The sequence below is a fragment of the Dipodomys merriami genome, unplaced genomic scaffold (assembly GCF_024711535.1).
Source record: "Dipodomys merriami isolate MVZ:Mamm:240054 unplaced genomic scaffold, mDipMer1.0.p SCAF_355, whole genome shotgun sequence".
In the NCBI taxonomy this organism is placed as follows: Eukaryota; Metazoa; Chordata; class Mammalia; order Rodentia; family Heteromyidae; genus Dipodomys; species Dipodomys merriami.
In genome coordinates this window covers 926,148-949,007 of record NW_027205104.1, presented here as the reverse complement: position 1 = coordinate 949,007, position 22,860 = coordinate 926,148, and the positions used below count along the sequence as shown (strand labels likewise).

Sequence of the window (22,860 nt, the reverse complement as noted above, 5' to 3'; positions counted from 1 at the left end):
AAACCCTTTCCTTTCAATTTCAGTTCTAGTACTTTTGGCTCGGCACAGTCAAACTCAATGCAAAAGGACAGTGAATTGAGATGCCCATAGCTCATACCTGCAATCTAGTTAGGCAGGAGGCTGAGATCTGTCAGACTGCTTTTTGAAGTCAGTCTGAGCAGAAAAGTCCTTGGGATTCTATCTCCAAAAATATATGACCAGCCAAATCTTGGCTGGAGGCATGGCTCAAGTAGTAGAGGACCAGCTGAGAAAACAAGCTGAGTGTGAGGCTCTGAGTTCAAAGCCAAGCTAAGAAAAAGAATAGCTAGTTGAGGAGTGAATGCTTAAAGATCAGCAGTCATTGGTATTGCTAATTTTCTTAATATGTGTGGGCTTTCAGCCTATGCATTAATGCATACTCAAACCATTATCAATGGTGTGAATGAGTCTAGACATGTGACAACAGTAGATGTTTTGGTTCAATACCAATTTTTGACCTCAGCAACAATAAGCTTTTCTTTGTACCATGGTACTTTGCATCAATTCCACAGAGACATACGCACTTAAAATAGAGATGCTAAATCGTACCAAAATAAAATTGTTGGGTTTAAATAGATATTGTACACAATTACACAAAATTAGTGTGGAGTAGTTTGGCCATTCTTATTAAGAACAAATAATATAACAAATTACTATGGTACAACAAAATATAATAGGTATTTCCTTTTAATGTATCAATCACTTTTTTATTTTTCTCTATGCACATATTTACAAATAATATCAGAACTATCTTTAGACTTTTACAGTTCTATTATTAGCACTGAATGCTGAGTTCATTTATTCAAAGAACAATGGATGCATACATAGATTTGTATCATATATTGAAATGTGAAAAGTAGCCTTAGTCATGGGTTGCAATATGTTCACATGCTAAGTAACAGTTGTTGGTTACAAACAAATGTACAAAAATCAGTGTACATGTGGAAATCATCAGTTTCTAACTACTGACAGCATCAAGATATACAAAATGGGGGAGAGTAAAATAGATTAGAAGACTGAGCACACACACGTAGATGTTTAATCTAGTAGCACCATAAGCAACTGACCGTACAAATCCCAGGACTTAATAAGTGAACAAACTGCTCTTGAGTGATAAAGGAAGGGGCCAAGCTGACACAGCGAGCAGCTGACCTACAGCCCAAACCAGAGGCACTCACTCGGTCCAAGCCCTGGACCGAGTGCATCAACCACTCACTTAGAAAATGGCTTTCCCAGCAGTATGGAGGTTCCTCAAAAGATTCCACATAGAGCTCCCTTAGGACCCAGCAATCCTACTTTTGGGCATTTACCCAAATGTTCACAAACAAGACCACACTGAAGCTACCATGACTATGTTTATTGCAGCATTTTTTACTATAGCTAAGATATGGAACCAACCCAGATGCCCCTCAGTAGATGAATGGATCAAGAAAATGTGGTATATATACACAATGGAATTCTATGCCTCCATCAGAAAGAATGACATTACCCCATTTGTTAGGAAATGGAAAGACTTGGAAAAAATTATATTAAGTGAAGTTAGCCAGGCCCAAAGAAACATAGGTCCCATGGTTTCCCTTATTTGCAATAACTAGTATATGTCTGAGTCAAGCAGAAAAGGTCAGATAAGTTGATGTTAGGGAAATGAACCCTAAGATATGTATTCAAATGTTCTTTTCTTTCATGCGATTGTTTCTAACACATTTATAAGATTATTTCTTTGTTGCTTTGTATGTCCCTCCCCCACGGTATAACCTCTGCTTTCACTGTGTTTGATGTCGGTATAATTTGTGGAGGGGAAGGGAAAAAAATCGTTTAAACAGGGATACAGGTGGACCCATTGCAACAATGAGATGTGCAAGTCATTATGTTGAAAACGAACTTTACAACTTTGGTGCAGGTGTGGGGGGGAGGGGGAGTGGGGAAGGATTGGGTGGGGGGGCATGGGGAGGATGGGATGGGAAGGGGAAACAAAGGAGGAGGCTACAATGCTTGATAAGAAATGTACTCATTATCTTGCCCATGTAATTGTAACCCCTCTGTACAGTATTTTCACAATTAAAAAAAAAAAAAGAAAAGAAAATGGCTTTCCTGAGGTTGGCTCCAGGCAAATGAAAACTCAAAACCCAGAAAAAAACAAAGCAAAACACAAAACCACGCGACAGTGTTTGAAGGGTGCTTCTGAGGGACTCATCACGCAATCAAAGTCTTCAGGGAGCATTTATAGGAGGTCGTTAGGTGACGGCTCCTGGATGCACCGGGAGCTGTCTATCCTGGGGGAGTGACATGGGCCCAGGTAGAGGACATGACACAGACCACAGAGACTCAGGTGCTGGAAGCAGCGCGGTAAGGGACCAGGGATCCCACAGGTGAGGATGAGCTGTGCATGAATCCAGGCATGGAAATCAGTGAGAGAGGAATGCGGAAGCAATGTGGAGTAGCAGGAGGCTGGACCAGAATACCCCTGGCTCTTGATTTATGGGGAAAACAGAAGCAGGAGCAAAGCAGCGGAAAGAGCTGGGAATCGGGGATTTTGAGATTCCTGCAGAATTTAGGGTGAAATAGGTTGTGCATGCACATGCAGTAGGTTATGCAAAGCTACACAGAAACCAAACAACAACAACTACAATAAAACAAACCCCAAACACTGAGCAAGTGGTTCAGCCAAAGCCGTAAGGAATGAGTTTGGATCTTTTCATTCACACATCGTTTTCCAAGTATGGATGAGCAGATTTTGGACTATTCGATGCTGTTGAGCATGGGTGTGATGGTGAAAATGTTTCGGATCTGCACTAATATGGCAGCCACTAACCACGGTTAAATTCTTTTATGATAATGAGAAAATGAATTTTAATAATAGTGTGAATTGGTGGGTATTTCTATTTAAATAACCACACATGAGAAGTGACTATGTCTGAAACGGTGTATGTAAATGCTCAGTTTACTAGTGAACCATGAACAGAATGCTTCAAGAAAAAAACACAGTTCTACAGATTAGTACAAGCCACACAGATACATTTCTGTTGATTATTAACTATTCTCCAGGCTATGTACTGGCACTAAGAGTCTTGACTATTATATTCATAGGGATGCTTTTCTGGTAATGGGAATGAGTTCAGGGCCTTCTATCCTCTTGTCCTTCAAACAGAATTTTTAATGTATCCCTCTTTTCCTGCTACATTCTAAAAGGGTTTGAGATAGTCATACAGAGATGCCTAAATACAGTAAGAATAAAGTAGAAGAAATTTAAAAAGGAGAGAATATGAACTAGAGAGAGATTCCTAAGAATAAGGATGGGTGTGGAAATTATCTGCCATAAAACACCACAGTTGAGGACAGACTTTGGAAAGTTCTGCTCTCTGCAGCAGTCAAAACCAAGGGGATGTCAGGATGCCGGCCAGCAGAGGGAGCTGTTGTGCAAACCAGGAGGGTGTGCTCGCGTATCTTACACTGAGTCAAATGGATCATTTAACTCCGCGGAGGAGCCAAGGGCTGGCATGGTCTACCCCCAGGCTTCAACAGTAAAGGAAACTGCTCTACAGAACAGCCTAGAAGAAGCAACAGGCAGCTAGGTGAGGCAGGTGTCTGGAGACAAGGAGCCTCAGTGCCACCTCAAGGTGCTGGGGTACCTTGAGGACCATGCTGGTTTAAGGAGCCATCTTTCCCCTCTTCTTTTAACTCCAGATAAGTCTGAGGCATGGAGGAATTCCTCCCATTTGATTTGCCACAGTGGAGACACTGCATGATGGGTAATGTCCTGAGTGATGGAGGCGGAACATTTGGGCGTGGATTATGTGCTCTGTCCTAACGCTGAGATCAGAGGTGCGACGTGAAAGCCAGGGCAGTGAGGTGCTTGTGGACTCACACTGCACCAGCCCTCTCCCTCCCTGCTCTTCCCAGGTGAAGAGTGCACACGAAACACAGTGAAAATTCATCTTCTTGGTCCCTTTAGAGACTCCATGACATCATCCACGAGCATTTTCAAGTTACAGTCTATAAAGATCACCACAGAGCCACCAGATAAAACACCATTCGCCACAAATGTGTCTTAGTGGCAACTGTTAAAGGTACTGAAACGGGTCTTGGATTTGCACAAGTGGGTTGTGGCAATGCCCATCGAGCCTCGGCTGAAGTTAGAAGCCATGTGCTCTCATTATCTTTGACGTCTCTCTGGCCCTTTTCCTTCCCCACATGACCCGGCAGAGTCCTGTAGGCCACACTGAGCAATTACACCGGCATGAGTCCATTTGTCCCAGACACAACAGCATCAGCCTTGTGCTCTCCAGAGCCGGCTGGCATCACCCGGGCTGCAGCCCCTGGACAATCACGTGTCTTCTCCAGGATGCAGTGCGAGTCGGGATCCGCCTCCTCCTTTCCCGTGTTAGGCTTAGAAGCATGACTTCTGCAGTGGGGTTAGGAGAAAAGCTGAAGCCGAGCACGGGCACACAGGCCCTTTCCTGCATCTTCTCAGTCTGCTAAAGCCACTCAGGGCTCTTTCTGTCCCTTGAATTTGCTTTGCTCCCTCCTGTCCCAAGGTTTCCTCTGAGGATGTTCCTTCTGGCCTTTTCCATGCCTCCACTTCTCTCTCTTTCCTGCACCACGAGTCACAGAGCGCTCAGTGTTGATCAGTGCCCAGAACCCTCATCGAACGCAAGCTCCATGAGGGAGGCAGCTCACCCGTCTGTGAGCTGGTTGTCCTTCCACGCACGCAGAGCCTGGAGTGAAGCAGCAGCTGCTTTCTGTGACGAGGACATGGCCGTGCTCTCGGGACGCCCTGAACGAACCGCGGGATCCTAGTTGAACGCCTGTGCCCTCGCTGAGCTGCGGCGAGTGGACGTGCCAGCGCTGAGCATCATTCCCAGGAGCGTGACCACAGTGTATTTTTTAATGTAAAGAATAATGTCCACTTCTGAGATGGCAGAAAGATACTTAAAGCTGTTTGAGTTTTAAGAATCCAGCAACAATTGCATTTTCTCAGTGATGGAGAGCTTTCTGCACTGTAAATCACTAACCTATACAACTTAGAAGTCACCAGCGGAAAACGTGTTCTTAAAACAATACCTACTGCCTCTGGTTCAAGGGACTCAGCATTAAATCCCTAGGCATCAAAACAGCTCCATCGTCTTTTCTGGAATCGTATCTCAAGTATTCTTGGACACAGACTCAACTGGCATGAGGAAAGCGCTGAAAGTGTTTTCTCTTAGACTCAAAGTCCTTAAAAACAACCACCACCACAAAGGACTCCATTGCTAAACTCTGATAAACGTTCCTTCACATGTATGCAATGCACAATTATAAGCAATTTCATAAAATGCACGCTATTCTTTCCCCTGAAGACCACAATGCCTGTGAGTGGGTACATATGTAATTGAGTAATTTTCTCAAATGCTTATTATTTGCTTCAGTCTTATTTCAGACTCACTGGCACGCAGTGGATCCCCACTCACTGTTATACTGTTATTATCCACAGAAAGCTTCTGCCCTTTTCTGTCTTCCTTACATTCCCAGGAGCACAGCCCATCCTCTGGGAAGCATGGAAGCACAGAGCTCAGAGCTCACCTGTGCCAGACTTCTTGTTCAAATCACACTGTAAGGTGAGGCTCCCTTCCCCACCCCGGGGTTTCCCATGTGATAGGTGGAGAGAGGAACAGAATAACCAAGTTGCAGATTTTTCACAGCATTCAGATCCTCTCTTAGCTGGTTGAAAATCTCATTATCAGCTTTACAGCTGTTTTTATACCTTGATTTATTTTTATTTTTAGATCAGAGGGAAGAATGGCACAATTGCAGCCTAGAGGTTTGCTTTAGAAAATAGTTTAAATTAGACTGCTGTTGATTTATACCCAGCTTGCTATACTTAGCATGAATGCACACTTGAGCACACTTTATAGGTAGCTTCTCCTTCTGTTGATCTGATGACAGCTACAGAAGCCCAACAGAGCCTGCCACAATAGCCAGTTCCAGAAATAGTATCTGCTAAAGCATGTGTTAGGTAAATAGAATCTGATGGTATAGTGGAGTTTCATCCCACAGGAGCGCTTAGCCCCTCTGAAACCAGCCTTTTACTACTTGCCTACTTATATATGAAAAAGAAAACATCACCGATCTCACCGATGAGCAGAAAGCAAACAGTCTAACTTAAATCAGCATGCTGGAATTCAAATAGGAATGAAGTAATCCAATAGAAAAATTAATCTTGAGTTATTTTAGAGGGTAGAGTGCCCCAAATTCTTGTATTTCAAGGTACTACTATTATAGTGCTTACTATTGAACTCTCCAGCGTAGTATTTTTTTTTTTTTGTCAGTCATGGGCCTTGAATTCTGGGCTTGAGCACTGTCCCTCAGCTCTTCAGCTCAAGGCAAGTGTTCTACCACTTGAGCTACAGCACCACTTCCCAGCATAGTATTTTAATAGTAGCAGACTCAAGTTTCAGTTGGCCATGGTAGTTTACATTTGTAATCTCAGAACTTAGGAGGTTGAGGCCGGAAGATCGTGAGCTTTAGGCCAACCTGAGCTATATAGTAAGATCCTATCTCTAAATGAAAACAACAAGAAAACCAGGACTTAAGATGTAGCTCAGTGTACAATGCTGGTCTAGCAAGCATGAAGCCTTGCTTTGATTATCAGTACTACAAAAACCATTCAACCAACCAACCATTCAACCAAACCAAACTCAAGCTTCCCCTTTATGTCAAGTACAGATAACAATAAAATCTGGTCTTTGGGCTAAAGGTTTTGCTCAGCGGCACAGCATTTTTGCCTAGTATGAACAAGGCTCTAGGTTTGATTCTCTGCAACACAAAAACAAAAATCAAATGTAGTCTTTGTTATTTTGCAATTATGATAGACAAGAGTTGTAACATTTCCTTCTTCTGCTATGTTTGGTGATCATAACCTGTAATCTACATTTATAAAGGCATCTCTCAGTTCCCTTAGAACACAACAATTCAAATTTCAGACCACATATTTATTCAATAATAAACGCATATAGTTTACAAGCACGGGCCTAGGAAAGAGAAGCAGTAAACAGTGAACTCCTGACTGGAGATGCCGATGCACGTGATTTCCTGGGAAAACCAGCTCAAAGCACAAATTTAATGTTATCAGCGTTCATAAGAATTTCTATTGATATCCTTCACAGTATTTGTTTTTTGCAATTTAACATCTGTAAAATTTTAAATTTCCAATAATGTCATTGCCAGATTCACAGAAATAACTCTTTTCATACTTATCGGTATATTGATATAGACAAAATCAAGAAGAAAGCTAGACTTTTAATTTTTAACCATAAACACTTCAATAAAACTGAATCTGTAGCTTCAGCTTTCCTTTCCCACTTGCCTCAGAAGTTTCTAGAATCCATTCTGAAACTGGTGTGTACAATTGGTGGTGACTGGGAAAGCTGTCATACCAACGAGGTAATAGGACCAGTGCCAGTCATGTGTTTTTGTTGTTGTTGTTGTTTTTACAGACAGTGTAATTTAATTATCTTTGAGTTCAGAATCACTCTCATTTTAAATAGAGGAAACTGGCTCATCTAGTGGAGCAGGCTTATGAATAAAATCAGCACCTTCTAACTACAGTCGGTACTCAACTATAGACTTAATTCACAGATGTGGACCAAGCTCTTCATAAAGAGGCTGAACTTCCACAACCCCTATGCAGCATCTTTCCATCAGATTGCCATGTGTCAACCTAATCGTCTCCCTATTTCCTTGGCCTTTATTGAGAACACATTACCAAGGATCCTTTGTTCATAGGCCTGTGCCCTAGCTTAAGGAATGAAGAGGTGGCTGTCAGGGCCCGGGTCTCGTTTGTACTCTCCTCTCTGCTATCTGGACTCTGGGTGTGGTGTGGAGATCAAGCTGGCCCATGAAGTTGTGACAATGCCCAGGGCAAGGACTGAGCCAGAAGCAAACACTGGCTGAGAGTATTACCAGCTTCCCGTCCGAAATTCCCACTCTGGGCAAGAATGAACTGCACACGAGTGAGTCGTGAGAGGTTTGGTTCTAGATTGGTTACGGAAGATGGGTCTACAATGACCAGTCTTGGAGAACCAAGGACTACGACATGACTGCAAATACCATGGCCACTCTCTCCACAGCACACAAGATGACTGAATCTGTACGTTCCCAAAGGAGAGTCTTGAGAAGGCTCCTGTTCTCCTGAGGTACAGCGTGCTGACCCATACTGAGCATGGGGAAGGATGGAGAGCAGGCCTATCTCAGGAATGAGAGGTGGCTCCTCTTGTGCAGGTTAGGTTCAGTTAATCCTCCCTGCAGTTAGGATACTGAGTGTTTGAAAATGATTTCAGAATCTAGAAAGTGGCTATTAGGGGATGAATTATGTGCCTCTCCATTTCTACGTAGAACTCTTAGCTCCAGTACTTTAGAATGTGACCATCCTTGGAATCAGGATGTTTAAAGAGGTAATGAAGATGAACTGAGGTTCTTTGGGTGTCCTTATAAGAAGAGATCAGAACACTAACACTTAAGTTCCAGGGAGAAGGTGGCCTTTTTGAAGTCATAGAGAGAGGTGTCAGAGGAACCAGCCCTGCTGACACCTTGATCTTCGACCTTTGCCTTGAAGAGTGGTAGGAAAATAAATCTCTATCCCATGTGGTATTTTTTTCTAACAGTACAAGCAAACTACTTGGGGGACCTATTACAAGAGCGCGGCCATGTGCATGCAAGCTGTTGACTGGGACTGGAGCGTGCCCAGTGGTAGAGTGCTCACCTGGAAAGAGCATGACTAGCAGTGTAAGAGGAAGAAGGGAGAAAACAGGGCAGCAAGAGGGACATCGGACAAAACAATGGCCTAGCCCTGAAATTTGTCCTTCTGCTTCTACTATTTCATTTCCTGGTACATTGTGTTTTCCTTTGTCAATATGTAATTCCATCACAAATCATTTCTTATCAAGATTGCAAATACAGAAAATATAGAAATTAAATTTTCTAAATTCTTAAATAGAACATACAAGATAACTTGGAAGGCATTCAGACTTTACTGGAAATAAATACTGGCTTGGTTTAGGTGTTATATCTTCACTTCCATATTGACATGAGACTATTAAACCACTCCTCTTGCTAACTTGGTATGCATTCAAAACATTAAGCTTTTGACTGTCCTCCTTAAGAACCAAGTGGTCTAAACTCTCATGAATATGTAAATCAACCCCTCTAAGCACACTATTAATTATCTCAAAGATAGTTGGAGGTCAGCAGCTCATACGAATTTCTGTGCATGAAATCTCATTAGCACAAGACATCACACAGTGAGGAAGAATAAAGTTTTATCACAGTTCTGAATGTGTGTGTGTGTGTGAGAGAGAGAGAGAACGCAAAGCACAAATGGACGAAGTAACAGTTCTGAACACAACAGCAGCAAGCTGTTGGGATGAGGATGATGATAGTGAAGGTATGAGGCAGGAACACAATATAACCCAAACCTTTTAAACAAATAAACATCTGTAGGAATCAGAAAGTGTGTAGTAAAGGTCGACGGCCGTTTCTGATGGAGACAAACTTGACTGTTTTTTACCTAGAGGCTACAAACAGCCTTGTTTTCTTCCAGGATAAATAAAGTTGTAAGTAGCCATTAGAGTGTGGCACACACTCCATTCCCTGAGTCAGCAGAAGAGGGCGGAGGCGGGGGGGGGGGGTTGGGGGGAGGGGGAGGGGAGGCTGCACAGTGTGGCTGTAACAGCACACACCACGGAGCGTGGCATGCCTGCCTGGACTACATCAGCCCCAGTTCAGGGAGTGCACACCCATTCACCTGTTTGGCACAGGCAGTGAGCGGGGCTTTCTAAGCTTCATAATCACAAGACCCTAATTCTCATCTAAATGCAATAACGTGTTCTCATAAGCCAAGCAACTATTGAAGGTCCCAGTAACAGTTTGCTTGTATACCTCGATTGGATACTCAAAATATAACTGATGAAAAAGATCATAAAGTATTTTCACACCTGGTAACAACTGCAGTGAGGAAGATAAGCATGCACAGCAGAGCCATTATCCTGCATAAGGATAAAATAGATGCAAAAAAACAACCCAGAACAAACCCCTTGAATACTGGTAGCTCACACACATGTCTCAGTCTGATGGCCAGGTGAAGAGAATTTGTCAAAATCTTTCCAGTATCAGCTTGAAAGAGAAAAGCGAGTGGATGTCTGCTGTTTCAGAGACATACTCCTAGGGGTGACACTGGAGAAAGAGCAGGGAGGTGGGTTTATGAAGGCAGGAAGGAGGAGGCTGAGACTGGGGAGGCCTCTCAGAGGCCGCTGGGCAGCCAGCTGAGTGGTGTCACAGATGGTCCTTATAACTGTCTGGAGCCACACACGGGTATCTGAGGCACCGCTGTGTGCACTGGCTGTGGCTCTCCATAAATTCCAGACTGCATCAACCCACTTAAAATGATATACTTAAAGGTCAATTAGTATTCACTGATGACTGCTATAATCCCTCCAGCCCCCCGGAGAGCTCCTTCTACACTAATAATGCACAATGCATGGATCCAGAGATTGTGCTGACTGCTACAAGGCAGGGGAAGGGATGTGAACACACACGTTAATGAACAGACGAGAGCCTAGAGACTGCCACTCTGAATGACTCTCGTAGCCATCTTAAGCACTTACTTACAGGCATCTCCAGATCTCTTTGGGTACATAATGAATGGATATTTGAAAAATAGTTAACTTTTGACCTTGTGAAACAAAGGTGGAATGACTTAAAGTTTTTATTTTTTAAACCATTTAAGAAATGAGAGAATCAGAAAAGACAACGAACATGGAGCGTTGAATTTAAACAAAGAGAATCAGACTGTTGCACACAGAGCAGAGAATGCCTTCCTTCATAACTCACTAAAGACACACGCATGCCCCAAACAAACAGAAAATTGCTTTGGTGACTTTGAGTCAGGACTACTATAAAGGCGGCAATTCCAAGGATCAACGGATGGCGGAACAGACAGGGCCTTGTTGAGCTAGCAGGAACGAGTCCAGGAACACCATCAATTCTGTCCTACAGCTCTTTCTCTGGTCCTTGTCCACGAACCAGTCACTCTTTATAATGAAGCGGCTTGATGGAGTGTCGCTCCCGTTGCAGGCAGGGAGAGGAGAGCGGAAAGCTTTGGATAAATTGTACATTTCACCATCCTTTCCACCCGCGTGGGAGCTGCTCTGTGTTACAGCCCCATTTGCTCTGCCTCCTGGGTGCATGGCCAGACTCCTCTCCCTTCCCCTCTACCCCTCTGCTCTCCTCCACCTCTCTCCCCTCCCTGCCTCTCCCCTCTTCTCTTCTCCTCATCACTCCCCTTCCCTCAGTCCAAACACCAAGTGGTTGCGGGGTGGTCATGGGACTGGTCTCCAATAAGGAGCATAGGGAAAGGCCATTTCTTGGCTTGGCATCTGTGCTCTTGTGATGCATAGCTTACTTTGCTCTTGTGCCCACAGGCCCCCTGAGAGGACTCAGCAGACGTTGAGGCCACACGTAGCCTAAGTAGCAATCTGGGTCCTGAGTAACTGTATAGCCGAGGCCTCCCAGCCACCCACACTGGACCAGGGCAAAGTAGGAAAAAGAATCCCGGAGAGCCCACCAAATGTGAGAGCGCTTTGCCAGCTAAACCATTACACCCTCCCAAACAAACCCTCAAAGAAACAACCCAATTAACAAAGGAGCTCAAGAACTTGAAGACAGACTTTTCAGAGTAAGAAATAAGACTGGCCAATAGACACATGAGGAGATGTTCAGCACCTCTGGCCAGAAAAGAAATGCAACCCAAAACTACATGAGATTCCATCTCACCCCAGTTAGAAAGGCCATTATCAAGAAAACAAAAACAGATGCTGGAGGGGATGTGGTCAAAAGGGAATGCTACTCCACTGTTGGTGGGAATGTCAACTTGTTTGAAATCCAATGGAAATAAGAGGTGGGTTTTACTGTTTTTACTTTTTGTGTTGTTTATTAGTTTATCTGTCTTTGGGAGGGTAAGGTGGGCACAGAAAGGGAAGGACAAAGGGTGAACAACTGCAGCAGTGGTACTCACTAGACACTTGAAAATGAAATATACAGCTTGTGGACAGGAAGGAAATCCTGGGAGTGAGGGAAGGGTTAACATTGTTCAAAAAGAAACATACTCATTACTTGACTTATGTAACTGTAACGCCCCTGAACATCACCTTTACAACAACAATATGTATGTGTGTATATATGTGTATGTGTGTGTGTGTCTCACACTGATGTTTTAGGTTAGAGAAAGTAGACTACTAGCCTATATTTTGTTTCTTCACACAGACACATACATCCAAACTAAAGGAAAGCTACCACAATGTTTAAACCATCCTCCCAAATAAGACAGAAAGGAGTTTAGCATTAATCTCAGAAAATCAGAAAGTTTCATTTAATTTCAATTAACTTTGGAGGAAAACACTGGGTTTGGATGTCAAGTTCATGGGGAGTTTCAGTCCTGGTCTTTTCACAGAGATGATTACAACCACCCAGGACGCAGGAAACAGGAGTGCTGTGTGGACTGTGGACTATATTCAGAGACAACAGGCCACACATTTCAGAAGGGGAGGCAGACACACGGGGTCTGGGGCTGTGCACAGAGTTCCTGGAAGTTTGTTAATATTTTAATGCTTCTAATATGGATTGCTTATTTGCTGTTTGGAAGCATACAATTTCATATTCTTTTTGTTTTGACTATGTAGCCACATTAACAATGACTTTTGTTGAACTTTTATTAACCATTTCTACATCTTCTTTGATGAGTAATCTTTGAATGCATTTTCCATCTTCTGCAGTGTTGTTTCAGGAATTACACGGACTTGTTTCAGTGTATGTATCTGGAGAACCAATGATCAAAAGCAAAAAAAAAAAAACCTCCCCTCAGTTATTCATTCATATTATACATTCTGTTTACTTCTTAACTATCTGTCTGAACTCTTTAGGTATTAGAAATGTATCTCATCTCACAAGGAGAGGAGTTATGTGTCTCGTGCTGTACCAGTGAAAGACACTAAGGACTCTGGCATACTATAGTTGTTGAGTGGCTATCCTCAGTGGAGAGGAAATCATATCTAAATTAGATGGAAACTGAGGTGATGGTTTATTTTGTCAACTCAGTTGGATTGAAGACCGCATGAAAAATCGGACTTCTGGATGTGTCCACGAGGTGTTTCCAGAGAGGATTAATTAAGGAGAAAATCCACTCTGAATGTAGACAGTGTAAGGTCTGAGCAGACTCCACCCTCCTCCCAGCAAAGTCTCCACCCAGTACCTGCCTTACCTAGGCAACTGGCACACCTGGAAGAGGCCACATCTGCATTTGCTGAGGTCACTTCTGGATTTGATGTGGCCACACCTTTCCCCTCTCCTACCCTAGATAAGGCCTAGCCCAGGCCTAGATGCTCGCTTTCCCAGGTCTTTCCAGCAGCGTGGAGGGCCAACGTGGTCTGGTGCCCGCCGGAACAATGAATAAACCTACCCTTTACCTGAATACTACGTGCGTGCTGTGGTTCTTACTCGGCAACCTCTTTTTAAAAACCTAACAGACAGCACCCCACATACATGGGGTGGGTCCTGGGTGAAGTAAAAGGAAAAGAACAAAGAAGCTCGCTAGTTGAACCATTCCTTCTCTCGGCTTCCTGGCCACCATGAGCTTAGCTGCTCGACCTTAGTGCATCTTCCTGCCACGAAGAACTGAAATCTCTGGAACTGTGAGCAAAACACACCGTTTTACCCAATGGTATTTATGTCAGGTATTTTCTCTAATTTACTAGAATTTTATGAAATGGGGACTTGAAATTTTTTTTTTAAAAAGCCATAAGAAAACAACAACAAAATCTAAAAAGTCAGTAGTGAGGCAATATGAAGCCGTGTCTCAGAAGAGATGGAGTCCCTCCCCGGCAGCCCCAGGAACACAGGAAATCTGCTGTCAGCAAGGGGAGTGAGCTGCACGCCAATGCGTGTGGCAGTCATCATGATATGAATTCCAGAGCAGCATTCTACAACAAATCAACCTAATTCATGAAGCTCTGCAGAGTTAGCACTGTTAACACCTAGAGAGGGTCCTTCATCATGTCAAAATAATTCCCAACAAGAAGTGGTAAGAATAGCAAGTAGAGAAAATGATTTCCAAATGATGATGGAGTTTTTTCTCAAAGCCTGTATCTTTCTATAAGGCCTTGTTTGAGCTTCTGGAAGCGGGTTGTTTTCAGACACATTTGCTGTGGTTGCCAATCCTATTTTTAACTCCAGCAACATTTTCTGAAAGACCTGTGCTGGCCAGCAAATCAAACCATTCCCTGATAAACAGAGCTAGACAGATGGCGTAATTTCGTACTGAGGAATGCTATGGTCCCCTTGAAAAGTCCTCGTGCCTGTAGGATTCTCACCCCTGCAGCCCTTCTCAAGCTTTGAAACCTGGGAACTTCAGCCAACACACACTCACCCGGAGAGGCTGACATTTAATTGGCCTGGGCACAGGAATCCTTAAAGCTTCTGTGTGGCCTAATGTGTATCTAGAGCTGAGAGTTGGTGGGAGGAGCTGGATATCAGCGCCAGCCATAGCCAGGTTAAACCTCAGCTTTGAGTCAGGCATCAGTGACTCATGCCTGTAATCCTAGCTACTTAAGAGACTGGGATCAGAGGATTGTGGTTCAGAGCCAGCCTGGGCAAACAGGTGAATGAGATTCTTATCTCCAATTAACCACCAAAAAGTCAGGAATGAAGCTGTGGTTCAAATGGTAGAGTGGTATCTTTGAACAAAAACAAAGCTCACGGACAGCACCCTGGCCCTGAGTTTAACCCCAGGATTTGCATAAAACTAAGCAGTCAGCTTTGCTCTTCCTAACTCTGAGACCCTGGTTACTTTATCATACTAATTCTTATTCCTTCCTCGGTAAAATGGGAATAAAAATTTCTACTCTAAAAGTTTACAATTGGTTTAAATATGGAAGTGAGCTGGAAGGTAGAGATATCTGTCCTTTGGCCCTCTTGGCTTTAGAACTTTCTAAGGTATCACACTTTGCTCTTTGCAGGCTTGTCTGCCATAGTGATTGAGAACACAGCTGCAGAGCTGCATCTGGCCGGCTTTGAATACCAGCTCTGTTCCTTACTAGCTGTGTTATCAGGTGCAAGTTAATTAACCATGGTGTGCTCGTATAATGGGGAGAATAATATCTTTTCCAACAGTGTCTTGGGGGGACTCAATGGATTTGTACATGCAAGCACAAAGAATGCACCTTCTCTGCGCTCAGTGACAGCAATAGTCATTATTCATTTTTGACTCTTGGGGCAATACAATTCAGCATCCCATATTTAGAAAGCATAATAAAATTTGGGGTTTAGTGAGGAGCTCACACTAGGAGAACAGGGTTTATACTCGGAAAGAATTTTAAATCAGTTTTAATTACTCATCACAACCGTTTTGTTAATGAGGAGACTGGCTCACGGACGGCCACGAATACCTTGAAGAGCGTAAACGATGACACCTGAGCTTTGAGAGTGTCTCCATGAAGGAATTGAAAGCCGATTGCAGGAGTGAAAGGACTTGTTACACCGCGTTTTGGTAGTACCGGGTGAGAAGTGCTGGATGCCAGCATAGAAATGGATGTGTGCAGATACTGTTAACAGAACATGTGGGCTGTGCGTCACTTAGCAGCGTGAGCATGGGTGTACACCTGGCGCTCTAACTTCTGTGAGACTGGTGTCACTTACAAAACGAGTTGGTTGGTTCTTGTGGCCTGTATTTTTTGGTATATAGTTAAGAGCCATAGTGCTTTTTAAAAATTGATGTTCTTATAAGGTTGGTGTGCAGAGATAATTACAGCAGCCCAACCTGTGGAGATGCTGAATACTGGCTGCTGCGTATGGACTGGCGCAGGCTGGAGAGGGGCGGGGACAGCACGGTGCCCTGCCCACAGGCAGGGAGGGTGGCCCCGCCCAGCTCCGTGTGTGAGGTGCCCCAGCGCTGTGCTCTGTTTTCCATCCAGGGGTCACATGCTGCCCTCACTGGATGATTGGTTTTCATGTCCCAATATCCAAGTCCTTGAGCCTATGCTAAACTGGGAGTAAAACCCCCACGCAAATCCCAAGAACATATTTATCCACGAGTCTGCCCCATTCAGATCTTCATTCAAGCCCCTACATTGAGAAAGGTCAAGGAAAGGATTTGGGCTCTCTCTCTAGTACTAGAATCATCCATCCCAGGTGGGCAGACAGAGCCTTCGTCCTTAAGAGAATCAATGGCTTTTGGTTCTATAAATAAAGCTTACTTGACATTTTTTGTAGGAGCTATGTAATCCAAAATACCATATTGAGTGAAAAAACAAAGGGATGGTAACCAGGTCCTGAAGTAACAATAACAACAACAACAATAATTCTCTCTTGAGCAAATATTAAAGACAATACTGTTGGGTTTCATACAACACAAAGGCTCAGTCTCTCTCTTCTTTCCTTTCCTCTTCTTGTCTTTTCTCTTTTGTGCCAGTCTTAGGGTTTGAACTCAGGGCTCTACACTCTTGATTAGCTTTTTCACTCAAGGCTGGCACTCTACCAAGTGAGCCACACCTCCACTTCCATGTTTTTGCTGATTAATTTGGAGATTAGAGTCTCATGGACTTTCCTGTCTGGGTTGGCTTTGAACTGGGATCCTCAGACCTCAGCCTTCTCAGTAGCTAGGATTATAGGCATGAGCCACCAGCGCCCAGCCTTCTCCCTTCACAGAAATGGGGAAGCATTTATAATTGCTGTCAGGGTAAATTTTCCAAAGGCTAAAATAGCCTATGATAATCAATACTATGACAAAGAGAGCCATATTTTTTGTGAGTAAGTACTTTTAGAGATGCATGTTAAGAGGTTGAGAGACAAAGAAACAAGAATTGAATGGTTATACAGTGCAGATAGTCCCAACACAGCTGTTTCTAACACGTCTCCCCTCCTGGCTATTGGATACATCCTTTATGAATAGTGAGATGAAGAATTTGTGGCTTTATGCTTTTTCTTGTTGTTAAACACTGAGGGGAAGAAATGCTGGGAAAGCAGGTTCTCAACAACAGAAGACATTCATAAAAATAAAAGCAAATTTCCAGTGCAAGTAACCAGTGATGAGAAGCAACATTCACACACAAAAACCAATCTAGTGCCAGGTGCCAGAGGCTCATGCCTGCCATCCTCGCTACTCAGGAGGCTGAGATCTGAGAATCACAGTTCAAAGCCAGCCCAGGCAGGAAAGTCTGTGAGACTATCTCCAATAAACCACTAGAAAACTGGAAGTGGTGCTGTGTGGCTCAAGTGGTAGAGTGCTGGCCTTGAGCTGAAGAGCTGAGGGACAGCACTCAAGCCCAGAGTTCAAGCCCCACCACTGACAAAAAAATAAAAATAAAAATAAAAAACAATCTAGTACCAAGTATACAGTATAAAATACCATATTATAAATACATTAATATCCTGCCTCATTCACTATTAATACAAAGAAGTTGAACCCATGAACATGTAAGGTTCTAAAGATACCAATTGCGTGAGAGCTGTGGAAAAGGGTGGACAGTTCCCCAAATGTTTAGAGACAGAATTCTGCTTCTAGATATATACCTCAGAGAAAGGCAAACATACACCTACACATAAACTCATGTATGTATAATAGCACTGTTCAAAACAACAGAAAATTGTTCAAAACAACACAAATTTCCACCAAATATCCATCAATAGATCAATGTGTAAACAAGTCATGGTATTGCCATGCAACGGAGTACTATTCAGCCATAAATGAGTAAAACTAACACGTGCCACTACGTGGATGACCTAAAATACAAGCTAAGCGAAATAAGGCTAACAAAATTTCACATTGTATGAGTCTTGTTTTAGAAAATATGCAAAAGAGGCAAAACTCATATTAGTGGTAGCCAGGGCTGGGGGCAAAGGTACAGTCAGGTGATCACTTCATGTTCTTCTGAAGACACAGTTTTAGACCAGAGAGAAGTGTTTTTTTGTCTTTTCTTTTCTGGTGCTGGGGATTGAACCCAGGACGGGCCCTTGGTAGACAAGTATTCTGCCACTGAGCTACAGCCCAGCCTCCTTAAGTATATATTATATACATCTCACCTCAATTAAAATTACATATGTAATAATAGTATAGTGCAAATATGGAGAGGTTTGTTAAATGGTAAAACAATATCTTAAATGCTAGGCAACTCATCTTTAGCTCATTTTTTACTTTCTTTGTCATGCATATTCTTTCACCAATGCTGGATTCGTGCTCAACATGTTTAAAGATGAAATGGATTAAAGCATCTAGAATGTGCTATCGCAGGTGAACTCGCAGACACTCCGCACCTGGCGGGATAATATTTCAAATATATTCTCACTGCCTTCGTGCAAGCTGTGCATTTTCTAGCTCCCAGCAGTTCCTGGGTTTTTATATCCCTTGTGACCCAACCATTAATGTTTTTTACTCAGCAAGGGCCAAAAACATGTGCACCTCCCAAGCGAGGGCTTGTTTTCCCTCAGCAGTTCTTCTTCTATTCTTGATTAGCAATGGAGAAGAGAGAAGCGCCAGACTTACCCACGCAGGGCAGCGTGTAGCCGAGCTGGGCGTCGTGGACAAACTGCCGGTCGTTGAGTCTCGTCACGCAGTACAGGTGGAAGCAGTCCAAGCAGATGACGTGGCGGTGGTTGCACGGGAAGACCAGCACGGGGCTCCTGCACAGACAGGGGAGAGGTTTCTTGTGGGGCCTGTGGGGTGGATAGGCAGCACGTGCTTTGCAATGACTTCTGGAAGGAGACCCGGATGCCAAGACGTGAGCTCACCTCCACCAAGGCTGCCCTGTCAACACTGCAGGGGCTCTACAAACCATAGAGGTCAGTATCAATGCATGGAGCGATCATTGCTTACACCTCAGGGCAAATATAATTTCTTTCTTCAAGTCTTCCCTGATTCACAATTCTCCATGAACAACTAAAGTTCCACCCACCGTCTCCATTTCCATTGACCCATTACTGTCTCATAGCATTGGATGTGTTTTCCTCTGCTGATCAATTGTCATCTTCTTGAAAGCTGCTACTGTGTTGACACTATATTCTTATATTCCCCTAGGACTAGCATTTTAAGGTTTAAAATCAACATCGCTTGGATTTAATTTCAATGACATATAAAACTGAACTTCCTTGAAGTCCAAAGGAAAATGACAACTGCCACCAAAGTAGGTGTATATTCGGCAGTTACTTACATTTCTTTACCAGATCAAAAAATACAATTCAGAAATAAGAAATCAGCTGAGAAGGATTTTTCTATTTTAATATTTTATCTACCCCAGGCAAATATTCTACTTCTAAAATTATGATTTAAGGGATTATTAATAAACCAGTATATACAACTCCTAAGAATTTTAGATTCACTTAAAACACTTTACAGGAAAACAAATCTCTTCTAAAGCCCTGGAATTCTGCTGGCAAATGAACCATGAGGCTATTTCAAAAAAAGGGAGACAAATCGAATATATTAGTTTAATTTAATATCAGTCTCGAAGCAATTTCAGTAGTTAAAAAAGTTATTGGAAGCAATTTAGTTCGGTCTATTGCGTAGGTAAAGATTAGTAAATACAAAATAAACACGTTCGGGGCTGGGAAGGTGGCTTGGTGGTAGAGTACTTGCTTTGCATGCCTGAGGCCCTGGGTTTGATTCCTTAGCACCACATAAGCAGAAAGAAAAAAGCTGGAAGTGGTGCTGTGGCTCAAATGGTAGAGCGCTAGCCTTGAGCTGAAGAGCTGAGGGACAGCGCCCAGGCCCAGAGTTCAGGCCCCACAACCGGACCCAAAAAACAACAAAATAAACACGTTCGTTTCATGTAAGAGTTTTTCAAAGGCCCTTCCCCTCAAAAATTAATACTAAATATTAATATCATACAAGAACATTTTTAGCATTTTTATTGCAAAGGTGATACACAGAGGGGTGAAGGTTATATAAGTCAGGTAATGAGTACGTTTCTTTTGGAACGGTGAAGCCCCCTCCCTAATTTTCTCTCAGGTTTTCTCTCCCAACCCCACTCAGAAGATAGTTTCTTAACACCTAGGTGGTTTTCCACACTCTGGTTTGCTATTTATTTACTTTGAAGCAATATCTCCTATAAAACAAAGAAGAGAAAGCATTCCCAGGTAAGCAAACTAAATACGTCCACACGCTTGTGTGCTGTTCCCTCTTTTGACCTAACAAAGGCTTTCACTTTTGTTTCCAGGGACTTAGTTAATTCACGTTGATTGCTCTGAATTTTTAACCTGTTCCCTCCGAACAACTTCCCTTCGAAGGAGATAAAACCACCAAGGCTCCTCATCTCCTCGTGAGGCACCCGTGCACGGGCGTACCACATTCACGTCCACGGTGCATGCTTCCTGCAGCTGCTTCACAGGTGTACCACATCCACGGTGCATACTTCCTGCAGCTGCTGCATGGTGTACTACGTCCACAGTGCATGCTTCCTGCAGCTGCTCACGGGTGTACCACGTCCACGGTGCATGCTTCCTGCAGCTGCTGCATGGTGTACCACATCCACAGTGCATGCTTCCTGCAGCTGCTCACGGGTGTACCATGTCCACGGTGCATGCTTCCTGCAGCTGCTCACGGGTGTACCATGTCCACGGTGCATGCTTCCTGCAGATGCTGCATGGCGTACCACGTCCACGGTGCATGCTTCCTGCAGATGCTGCATGGCGTACCACATCCACGGTGCATGCTTCCTGCAGATGCTGCACGGCGTACCACATCCACGGTGCATGCTTCCTGCAGATGCTGCATGGCGTACCACGTCCACGGTGCATGCTTCCTGCAGCTACAGGGGCATACCACGTTCACGGTGCATGCTTCCTGCAGCTGCTGCACGGCATACCACATCCACGGTGCATGCTTCCTGCAGCTGCTGCACGGGTATACCACATCCACGGTGCATGCTTCCTGCAGCTGCTCACGGACATACCACGTCCATGGTGCATGCTTCCTGCAGATGCTGCATGGGCGTACCACGTCCATGGTGCATGCTTCCTGCAGATGCTGCACAGCGTACTATGTCCACGGTGCATGCTTCCTGCAGCTGCTGCACGGCGTACCACGTTCATGGTGCATGCTTCCTGCAGCTGCTCATGGGCGTACCACATCCATGGTGCATGCTTCCTGCAGATGCTGCACAGCATACCACATCCACGGTGCATGCTTCCTGCAGATGCTCATGGGCGTACCACGTCCACGGTGCATGCTTCCTGCAGCTGCTCACAGGCGTACCACGTCCACGGTGCATGCTTCCTGCAGATGCTGCACGGACCGCCTTTCCTTACTGTTGGGCTGTGAGAAACCTTCTCCACGCCACCTTGGGAAACGCGGAGTCCATAAGACTTGCTTTCAACAAGGAAGATTGTGGAGAAACTACCAGAATGTTTGTAAAAATTTGCTCTTATATAGAGCAAGCCTGAAAAGAACACATAGCAACGTTCCTGTGGAGGAAATAAAAAGAGAACTCAGAGAGGAGAGGTCCGGGGCCCTGGGGCTAGCATGGGGAAGGAGGACCCGGGGGAGGATGCCCCCGCGTGTGGCTCGTCCCTCAGGGTCAGTGAGGTCCCCAGGGACACAGACCTGCCTCGTCATCCACAGAACATCGGCCGTTCTGCCTAAGAATGACATGCGTTTGAAGCAGATTAGTGGGAAATGCCAAGTACACTATGGTGAGAGATAAATCCTAGAGAGCCAGCGGCCCCTCCAGAAACATTTAAAAATATTTTAAAATATTTTTATTTTAAATATTGTTATTATCTTGAAGTAGTTGTGCAAAGGAATTGCCGTTTAACAAAGCAGCTAAGTGAATACATGTGCCTTGATGAACATCTCACCCACGCCCCTCCCCTCGTTTTCCTTATGGCTTTGGCTGTAAATGGAATCCTTTTTTGCATTTAACAAAGCATTGTGTGTGTTCCGCGCAGCTTGCTCTCTGTGTCATCCCTTCAACATCCGCACCCCCTCCACCCCTCCCCTCATCCTCCTCACTTCGTGACCCATGCAGTGCATCGTGACCCATGCAGTGCATCGTGACCCATGCAGTGCATCGTGACCCATGCAGTGCATCGTGACCCATGCAGTGCATCGTGACCCATGCAGTGCATCGTGACCCATGCAGTGCATCGTGACCCATGCAGTGCATTCTGGCCGGCATTCTACTCCTGCCCTCCCCCCGTTCCTCCTCCTCTCCTCTTGCTTCCCCCCAACCCCCCGCTTGCAAGGACCTGTTTCCTGGTGCTTATTTTTATTGGGCTTTGACTTAATATTTCTAAAGAATTATACTATTCGCACTCTTCACAGAGTCTGTTATATTTCAATTACTTCATTTACAACCCCTTGCCTTCCACCCAGTGTGTTATGTCTAAATTGACAGGCACATTCTTGCGCCCACAAATGAGGGAAACCGCGCAGCCTGAGCTTCTCTGAGCCCGGCTTACTTCACTAGAGCTATTTTTTTTCCAAGTCTCTCCACTCACAGGAAGTTTCAGAAGCCCAAGGGTTGGACCATGGAAGGCTACAACCTCCAAGGTAAAAGACCAGCAAGAAGGAAGCAGGAAGGTTTGGTAGGATCTGGACCCAGGAAAGTCCTGTTCCAAACCAAGTGTCTGCTGCCCCAAGCCACTCTCCTTGAATGGAGATAGACAGGAAGATCTACTCTGCTGGCGGAAGTAACGGATATGAGGATCAGGCTCACTTGGACACACTCCTACCTTAGCATCAATATTAAGTGAAAGGCAATGCAGTGAGGGCTCGCCACACAGCAGTGAGCACAGCGCAGGACGCAAGCACAGCCACTGCACATCTTA

At 44.3% G+C, this 22,860-nt stretch overlaps 1 protein-coding gene across 1 annotated transcript in view; it reads right to left on the bottom strand.

The window, feature by feature from the left end:
• Positions 1-22,860, bottom strand: part of LOC138804086 (E3 ubiquitin-protein ligase parkin-like) — an 849,159-nt gene that overhangs the window by 146,102 nt on the left and 680,197 nt on the right. Inside the window, exon 7 of the mRNA XM_069988358.1 lies at positions 18,581-18,717. Coding sequence (XP_069844459.1) covers positions 18,581-18,717 — 137 coding nt within the window. The remainder of the gene's footprint in view (positions 1-18,580; positions 18,718-22,860) is intronic.